General features: G+C 42.8%; 1 protein-coding gene across 2 annotated transcripts in view; it reads right to left on the reverse strand.

Annotated features, from left to right (window-relative positions):
- Nucleotides 1-318: 318 nt before the first annotated feature.
- Nucleotides 319-9,678, reverse strand: part of LOC110288440 (cytochrome P450 2B9) — a 23,163-nt gene continuing 13,803 nt past the window's right edge. For both annotated transcript variants that reach the window (XM_029473851.1, XM_021154794.2), the window contains 3 exons: nucleotides 8,875-9,062; nucleotides 8,568-8,709; nucleotides 319-877 (listed from right to left, as the gene is read on the reverse strand). In XM_029473851.1, the coding sequence (XP_029329711.1) occupies nucleotides 696-877; nucleotides 8,568-8,709; nucleotides 8,875-9,062 (512 nt within the window). In that variant the 3' untranslated portion in view covers nucleotides 319-695. The remainder of the gene's footprint in view (nucleotides 878-8,567; nucleotides 8,710-8,874; nucleotides 9,063-9,678) is intronic.

Consider the following 9,678-nt stretch of genomic DNA (forward strand, 5'->3'; position numbering starts at 1 on the left):
AAGGTGACCCGGTGCTGGTGCCAACTGGAAGGGACTTGTGACCATTGCTGTGATTCTTATGAGATTTAATGAGAAACATAGGGAAATCTGAGGCCAATGTTCAGAAACATGCAGCTCAGGGGCCATGGGCTGAGAAGGCTTCTGCCTAGACAGAAGCTGGAGAAAAAGTATGCTAAGAAAGAGCATGAGAAAAACCCATTAAAGAGAGAGAGAGAGAGAGACAGAGAGAGAGAAACTCATGAAGGTGTGTGACTGTGGCCTGTAGAATACAGCAACCTAGATAATACGATGTGAAGTAAAGGCACAAGACACCAAAGATCACACACTATATGATTCTGTTTACCTGAGCCATACATACTAGGCAACTCTGTAGGCATAGAAATCAGATCTTATATAGAGTCCACTAGCACAGATCACAGATCATGGAGAGCTGATATGTGAAGACTTGGACTATTGGGAGGAAAAGGGAAGTGACTCAGCATGAGTTGTGGACTCCAGAAATCAAAACAGACAGTTGATTGATTTCTCCAGCACCATTCCCAGGGAAGAAGAACATGCCTTGGAGCTTTGGAGAACAACAGTAGAAGGAAGGGTGTGAGCAGCTACCAATGGCCTGGTTTTCAGCAGCTCTCTTAGAGGCACAAAGATAGAGCCATTCTCAACATAAGTGGTGACACCTGGCTCCCTCACCCCAATTAGCGGGCTAAGAAGCAGATCTGGTGTGTTGGAGGTATTTTTCCAATACCATTTTCCTTGGGAGTGAGGTCAATGTCCTTAGGGGCAACAGGGCTTGCCACAGAGAAGTTCTGGAGAATGGTTGTGAAGAAAATGAACAATTCATTGCGGGCAATGCTTTCACCAAGACAAATGCGCTTTCCTGTGGGCACAAAAAATGATCCATGTGAGCATCCATCCATTGTATAGCCTTTGGATTGTCACATCCCTAAACCCATTTAGACATCCCTGTCCAATGCACTAAACAACAAGGACTTTGACTATCACCCTGCAATTCAAATAAGAATGTTAAGAGAATTTTACAGGCAAATGGAACTAAAAAAATACCATCTGAGTGAGATAACCCAGACCCAAAAGCTCATGTGCAGTATGTACTCACTGATTAGTGGATATTAGGCACAAAGTACAGGAGGATACCAATGATGTACCCCAAACGCCCAAAGAAGCTAAACAAGAGAAAGGCCCAAGTGAGGATGATTGAATCTTGCTTAGACAGGGGAATAAAAATAGTCATAGAAAGAAAGAGGGAACCAGGTAGGAGATGGAATGGCAAGGGTAATAGGGGGGTGTCAAGATCATTTAAAGCAAAAAAGAAGAGAGGGCCAGGAGAATAAATGGAAATTTGCAGCTGCTGGTGTGGGGGGCACATGGGGAATCTCTAGGAAATCTCAGAGACCTGGGATGGGGGAGGCCATAGGGGTGACTATAGGGTATAGGCCATAGGCTATAGGGGTGACTTTAGCTGAGACTCATAGCTATGGGGATGTGGAAACTAAAGACTCCACCTCCTGTAGCAAGGTAGGACCCAAGTGGATGGATAAAGAAACCAAGCCACCCACAAACTTTTGATCAAAAAAATTACCTGTTTGAAAGAACTGCAGGGACAAAGATAGAGTTGAGACTGAGAGACCAGCCAAGCAATAACCAGCCCCACCATTCCAAGGACAAACACCAATCCCTGACACTATTAATAATACTCTGTTATGCTTGCAAACAGGAGCATAGCATAGCTGCCCTCTAAAAGGCTCCACCCAGCAGCTGACTAAAACAGATATACCCACAGCGAAACATTGATGGGGCTTGGAGATCATTAAGGAACAGTTGGGGTAAGGATTAAAGGCACTGAGGGGCTAAGAACTCCACAAGAAAATAAACAGAGTCGATGAACCAGGACACTTGGGCACTCTAAGAGACTGAACCACCAACCAAAGAACATTATGTGGCTTGACCTAGCCCCATTACACACTCAGAAGTAATGATGTGCAGCTCAGTCTTCATGTGAGTCCCCAAACAACTGGATTAGAAGCTGTCCCTTAAGCTGTTTCCTGACTATGGAATCCATTCCCCAACAGGGCTGTTTGTCTGGCCTCAATGGGAAAGGATGTGCCTAACCCTGCAAAGACTTGATGCTTTAGGGGACACCAAGGGGGCCCACCATCTTAGAGAAGAAAGGGAGGTGGTAAGACTCTTGTGTGTGTATGTACTTGTAGGGGAGGCATTGTTTAGGATATAAATAAATAAATAAATAAATAAATAAATAAAATTCTCAAACATTAAAAAACTGGTGCAAGGACCAGTGCCTTAGCATGGGCAGGAGCTTTCCATCAGTCCCGAGGACATGAGTTTAATACCCTGGACCCACATGATGGAAAGAGAGAACCAGCCCCACAAGCTATACTCCAACATAAATACATATCAGAGCACACATGTATACACATTAATCACATATGTAATAAATAAATCATAAAATGAAGTGCTAATTGTTGGTGGATGTCTCATGGTCACTTTTGACAGATTTGTAATTTTTGTTACATTATCAGAGTCCTTGCTCCAGAGCTGTAATAACCTTATTGTGGGTTGCACTGATGCTGTTTGTATTCTGATGTTAATTCTGCTTCCTCAAGAGGGGCTGCCCTCAGCCAGACAGTGGTGGCACACACCTCTAATCCCAGCACTTGGGAGGCAGAGGCAGGTGGATTTCTGAGTTTGAGGCCAGCCTGGTTTACAGGGTGAGTTCCAGGACAGCCAGGGCTATTCATAGAACCCCCTTCCCCCAAAAAAGAGGGGCTGCCCCCAATAAAGAATAGATAACACACTCAGGTGTTTGCATGTGAATCTTCTCTCCATTCTAACTGGTTAAATAAAGGCTAGAACCTATGATTGGGCAGCAGAAGGGAAAGGTGGGACTCAAGGTCTTAGAGAGTGGGAAAAGAAGGAGAAAGAATGGAGGAAGAAGAGGTAGAAGAGAATATGGAACAGGAGCACAAGGCCTAGAGAAGCTGCAAGTGGCGAGGGTCCTCATAGCTGGGGAATAAAATAGTATATTGATAGATCTGCCCAATCTAGGTATATAGATTATAAATATAATAACTGGGCTGTGTGGTTTTTATATGGGCTTATTGGGTTAAGAAATTACCACAATATAACCCAATTAGAATAGGTATAGAATATGTTTATGTACACATTATAAATACAACATCTCCAGTGTCTCTCATTATTCATATGAGGAGATTGATACCCATCTTATAGTACTTTCCTGAGGGTAAAGGTACTGTTTAGAAAAAATCCTATATAAGCTTGACATGAAAGTGCATGCCTGTATTCCCAGAACTTGGCAGACTGAGGCAGAAAGATGATGTGTTCCAAATACTCTACACTACAGAAAAAGTCCTATGTGTCTTGCATCTTTCTCTGTTCCCTTTGTCACTCATGCTCCTCTCTTTCTCTCTGCCACCTTTCTTCATCACCTTGATATTAATGAAATTGATCATTATAGTTCAGAAATACAATTGTTCAGACAATTGAGAATGGGCAGGTACATGTGATAAGGCATCTGTGGCTCCCACTGTGTTATCAGAGACATAAGTATTCCTTGCTGGTTCATAAAGTAAGGCATGGAGCACCATGGAGCAATGGGAGCCTGAAAGTCATACACAGGCACGACAGCCTGCCCTGTACCTTAGTTATTCTTAGCTGCAACTGTCTGCCTCCAGGTACAAGAGGGATTTCCAAGCAACTCCTGTGCCCTCCATGTTATTGCAAAACTGTGCCTGTATGGGAGTATTTAGAAAAAGAACTTCATACCTTTGGCCATCTCCTTTCCATAATTTATGTGACATAAGCTTAGAAATTTGTGGAATAGCCCTCTGAGATGGCTCTTCTATATCTGGTTTTGTGACCTAGATTTTTCCTGAATAGTTAAATGACTAATCTCACTCTCAACATGGTGTTCTCATGTCTGGAGCTGACAATTTGGACACCTTCCATGGTTCTTTGGCTCTATTATTCTTTTAGCTTGTTTACCCCCTTGTTTGCTCACTTGTGTCCCACAGCAGTCTACCTGAACCTGTGTCTATACCTGTCATTACTATGTGTCTTTCTATCTATTCTTTTTGGCCTGCTTTTTCTAAATGCTCTAGCTATCATCCTAACCTCTTCACCTTCCCTGTCTAACTGTAATTTCTCATACATTCTTTCCTTGTATTCCTCTTACATCACTTTTCCTCCACATCCCTGTCTTGCTAAACTTAGAGTGTTATACAGACAATTCAGTTTTATCTCACTGCTCCACATATTGCCAACACTGAGGATGAAGTAAGGCCATTATACCAAACAGAGCCAGGAGAAGGGCTGAGTCCAAAATCACTGAAATCACTTACATTCAAGACTACACAATTCTTTCCTGAGACATGGCTGAGCCTAAGACATCTCAGCAATGGATGAGGCTCACCAGGAAAGGACCTCCTAGAATGCATCAGGGAGAGGCTGGATGTATAGAAACTTTAGAAGATAATTTGCTTGGCAAACACAGAGCCTTGGTTTTCATCCCTAGGATGAGGGTAAAGGGAATGTGAGGTCTGGGGGCAACTTAAGGTGTGAGAATTGTTTCTAACACCATTTTCTCCAAAAAAAAAAAAAAAACCAGCATAGCTAGAACAATCCTGAACAATAAAAGAACTTCTGGAGGCATCATCATCATAATCTCAAGCAGTAATACAAAGTAATAGTAATAAAAAAGAATGCATTGTATTGGTGTAGAAATAGAATAGGTTGATCATTGGAATTGAATGAAAGACCCAGAAATAAATCCACACACCTACTGACACTTGATTTTTGACCAAGGCAAAACCATACAACGGGAAAAGAAAGCATCTTCAACAAATGGTTCTGGTTTAATTGGATGTCTGCATGTAGAACAATGCAAATAGATCCATATCTATCATCTTGCACAAAACTCAAGTCCAATTGGATCAAAGACCTGTAAAATCTGATACACTGAATATCATGGAATTGAAAGAGGTAACCTTGAACGTCTTGATATAGGAGATTATTTCCTAGTCAGGCCACCAATTGTTTAAGTCAGATCATCAATTGGTAAATGGGACTTCATAAAACTGAAAAGTTTCTATAAAGCAAAGGACACTTTCAATAGGACAAAATAGCTGCCAACAAATTGTGAAAAGATCTTCACAAACCCTACAACTAACAGAGGACTAATATCCAAAATATATAAATAACTCAAGAAGTTACACACCAACAGCCCAAATAACCCAATTAAAACTGGGATACAGAGCTAACCAGAGAATTCACAACAGAGGAATCTTGAATGGCTAAGAAACACTTTTTAAAAATGTTCAAAGTCCTTAATCATCTGGAAAATGCAAATCAAAACAACTCTGAGATAACACCGTACACCCATCAGAATGGTTAAGATCGAAAAAAAAAAAAAGGGACAGAACAATCTGTTGAGGATGTGGAGTATGGAGACCACTCCTCCATTGCTAGTGGGAGTGCAAACTTGTGCAACCACTTTAGGAATCAATTTGGCAGTTCTCAGAAAATTGAATAGTTCTGCCTCAAGTCCCAGCTATACCATTCCTGGGTATATACCCAAAAGATGCCCCAATACAGCACAGGGACACTTGGTTAGCTATGTTCATTAGCAGCTTTATTCACAATAACCAGAAACTGGAGACAATTTACGTATCCCTCAGCCTAAGAATGGATAAGGAAAATGTACATTTATATAATGTAGTACTATTCAGTTATTAAAAACAGATATCATTAATTTTGCAGGTAAATGAATGGAACTTCAAAATATCATCCTGGGTGAAGTAACCTAGACACAAAAGGACATGCATGGTATGTACCCAATGAAAAGTGGAAATTAGCCATAAAGTACAGGATACCTATGCTACATGCCACAGACTTGAAGAATTTAAATAAGAAGGCAAGGATGCTCCAATCTAACTTAGAAGGGAGAATAAAAAAGTCATGAGAGGCAGGTGGATGGGGGAACTGGCTGGGAGAGAACATGGGGCAGATAATAGGGAGGGGGGTCCGTTCAGGATCAGGTGTGAGGAGAGATAGAAGAGATGGCCAAACGGCCATGAGAATGAATGGAAATCTGCAGCTGACAGGGGGAGGATGCAACTTGGGGCAGCCCAGAGACGTAGAATAGGGGATGCTCCCAAGAATCACTGTGGGGAATCTTCACTGAGACTGACAACAGTGGGGATATGGAACATGAAGAGCCCACCTCCTGTAGCCAGGCAGGGAAAGGGTAGGGACACCAACACACCTGCAAAACTTGAGACCCAAAATTGATCCTGTCTACCAGAAATGCAGGAATGGGTGATGGAACAGAGACTGGGGGAATGGCCAAGCAATAACTGGCCCAAATAGAGACCTAGTACATGGGCAAACACCAATCCCTGACACTATTAATTATACTCTGTTATGCTTGCAGACAGGAGCCTACCAAAGCTGTACTCTGAGAGGCTCCATCCAGCAGCTGACTTAAACAGATGCAGATATCCACAGCCAAACATTGGACAGAGCTCAGGGACTCTTATGGAAGAATTGAAAGCCCTAAAAGGGATAGGAACACCACAGGAAAGTCAAGAGAGTCAACTAAGCTGAACCCTTGGGGCTCTCAGAGACTAAACTACCAACCAAAGTACGTACATAGGCTAGACCTAGCACAAGCCCGTGCACATATGTAGCAGATGTGCATGTTAGACTTCATGTGGGTTCTGAAAAAGTGGAGTGCTTGCTAAATCTAAAGCTGTTGCCCCTTTGTGAGATACGTTCTTCTGTCTGGGCTGCCTTTTCTGGCCTCAGTGAGAGAGGAGGTACCTAACCCTGCAGAGATGTGCCAGGGTTGGGGGATATGCACAGGGGTCCTAGACCCTCACAGGAAAGAAATGTAGGAGGCATTGTGGAAAGAGAGACCAACCGAAGGGGGCAGAGATTTGGGATATAAAGTGAATAAATTTAAAGAGAGAGAAAGGGAGGAGGAAGGAAGGAAGGAAGGAAGGAAGGAAGGAAGGAAGGAAGGAAGGAAGGAAGGAAGGAAGGAAGGAAGGAAGGAAGGAAGGAAGGAAGGAAGGAAGGAAGGAAGGAAGGAAGGAACCTGAACACAGTTTCAATGTTTATAGCCTATCAAGTCCATTAAACTGACTGAACTTGGCTGAAGGCAACTTCTGCATGTAACAAAATAACCAAACACTAGTCAACTAGACTACACTGTAACTTAAGATTATATTCTTCCAAAGAAGAACAAGTCTCAGTCACTCTTAAAGTTGACCAATCCTGTCCTTCCAACTCCTCCCACATGGCCAAGTAAGGCAGAAATTGAGCTGACACCAATCAAGCTATCTGCATATACCCAGCCCCCTCTTTTGTATATAAACACAGCCTGCTGACACTTATGGATGCTGTAATTCTGAACTTTCTCTGGATTGGAATATTATCCAGTATGAATGGATTTCTTTGCTCAAATAAATGCCCCCCCTTTTTTTCTTGCAACATAACAAGTCAGAGTACACAAACAGGGTTCCTGTCGTTTCTTAAGAAAATGAATTTGCTCGAATCTAGAGTGTTGGCTTACAGAGTGTTGCCTTAGGTTCCCCCAGGTACCTAACAACAGCTTGCAGCAGCATCTGCAGCCATTTCCTGACAGGTGGGAACAAGATGTAGCAGTGGCAGCATATAAAAAGAACTTCTCACTACCCCAGACCCTTTCTCTCTCTTTCCCTCTATTCTACCCGCCCCCCTCTTTGTGTCTGCACACCTTCCCAACTGACTTCTCTTTCTGTCATTCTTTCTTTCCACCTTTGCACCCACTTCTCTGGCCTTACCTCTTCTTCTTCTTCTTCTTCTTTTTTCCCCTAAATAAACCTCCCTTATACCAGATCTGTCACATTGTGTGATTTCTCTGGTGGACACCTTGACATGGCCTGCCAGGTAACCCCTTAGCCCTGCCTGTAACTGAGTTATATTTCATAACGTTGGTGCCAAAAGTCTTGGGAGGCTTTCAGTGCTTGTGCTTCTCAGGGGTCTAAGTCACACACCAGGACCCTACATCCAACACAATGCCACCTGCAACAACTATGCTTTATGGCTCACAGATTGCTAGTCACCACCTCCAACAACTACCTACGCATTCATTCTGGTCTTTTTAATTTTTATTTTGTTATATTTTTACTTATCACTTTAATCCCACTCACTGTGTCCCCCCTGCCACCTCCTCACCTTCTCCTCTTTGTCATCACACCAAGTTGGAAGAAATGAACTTTCAATGCCCAGCATTCCTCTTATACTTCTCATCTGTCCCTATTCCAACATGCCTGGAGCTTGCAACCTGCCATGTGACTTTACCATTTTAAGATTACCACCCAGGATGAAGCAGCAATTATAGCCAGGTTAAATGGGATTGTTCATCAAGGCTGCTGGGATACACTCAGTAAATAGGGACCTATTGCTGTTTGTGTCTCAAAGGTTAGGCCTGCCCTCTGGTGTCTGGGAAAGGAATCACAGGTCTGTCTCACCTGTGGAGAAGGGCAGAAAAGCTGCACATTTCTTCAGTGCCCCATTGGCATCTAGGAAGTGCTCAGGATTGAACTTGTCTGGTTGTTCAAAGTACCGTGGATCATGTAGAGCTGAACTAAGGACGGGGTACACCTCTGTGTTCTAGGAGACATTACAAGATACAAAGATATTAACAAACCCTGAATCCCATATGGAAAAGAGGCAGTCCCTACGTAAAACAGAATGCAGGGAAAATACAAACAGAATGAGTGATTAGAAGCATAGTGTGCCCATGTAGTAGTGATGAGGAATCAAAGCTGGTCTCACCTTGGGGAGCAGGTACCCTCGGAACAGTGTGTCTTTGATGACTCTATGTGGTAGACCAATTGGGATAATATCTGAAAATCTCTGAATCTCATGGATGACTGCATCTGTGTATGGCATTTTGGTGCGGTCATCAAGAGTTGGTAGCCGGTGTGAACCAATCACATGATCAATCTCCTTTTGGACTTTCTCTGCACAGAAAAGGGGGAACGTATACCTGTGTTACTGACTTTGTAGCAATGGTATTGTATTCTAACAGCCAACAACCCAGGAAAAGTGTGCAGTAAGGAGACACTGCTGAGAAACTGAGAAACTGTCCCACTCTTAAGTGACTGCCTCTCTGTGCCCATGTTTAAAACTATATTAAATCTCTCCTCCATGAGCTTCAACCTCCTTTCAGCAGGCTTTTACTAAAAAAAAAGAAAAGAAAAGAAAGAAAAATAGACAGAAAAGGGCTACTTCACAGGGAGACTTCAGAGCAGTCATGATAAGGCACGAGTGGAGTGGGAGGAAGAGAAGCAGAAGTTATTATCACCTTGGCAATTAATTGACTATACACACAACACACACACACACACACACCACAAATTTTCATGGAATGTTATATCAAGAAGTTGAAGATAAGGAACACTCCTCCATGTTGGTGGGATTGCAAGCTTGTACAACCACTCTGGAAATTAGTCTGGCAGTTCCTCAGAAAATTGGACATAATACTACCGGAGGATCCCGCAATACCTCTCCTGGGCATATATCCAGAAGATGTTCCAACCGGTAAGAAGGACACATGCTCAACTATGTTCATAGCAG

The sequence above is a fragment of the Mus caroli genome, unplaced genomic scaffold (assembly GCF_900094665.2).
Source record: "Mus caroli unplaced genomic scaffold, CAROLI_EIJ_v1.1 scaffold_12858_1, whole genome shotgun sequence".
In the NCBI taxonomy this organism is placed as follows: domain Eukaryota; kingdom Metazoa; phylum Chordata; class Mammalia; order Rodentia; family Muridae; genus Mus; species Mus caroli.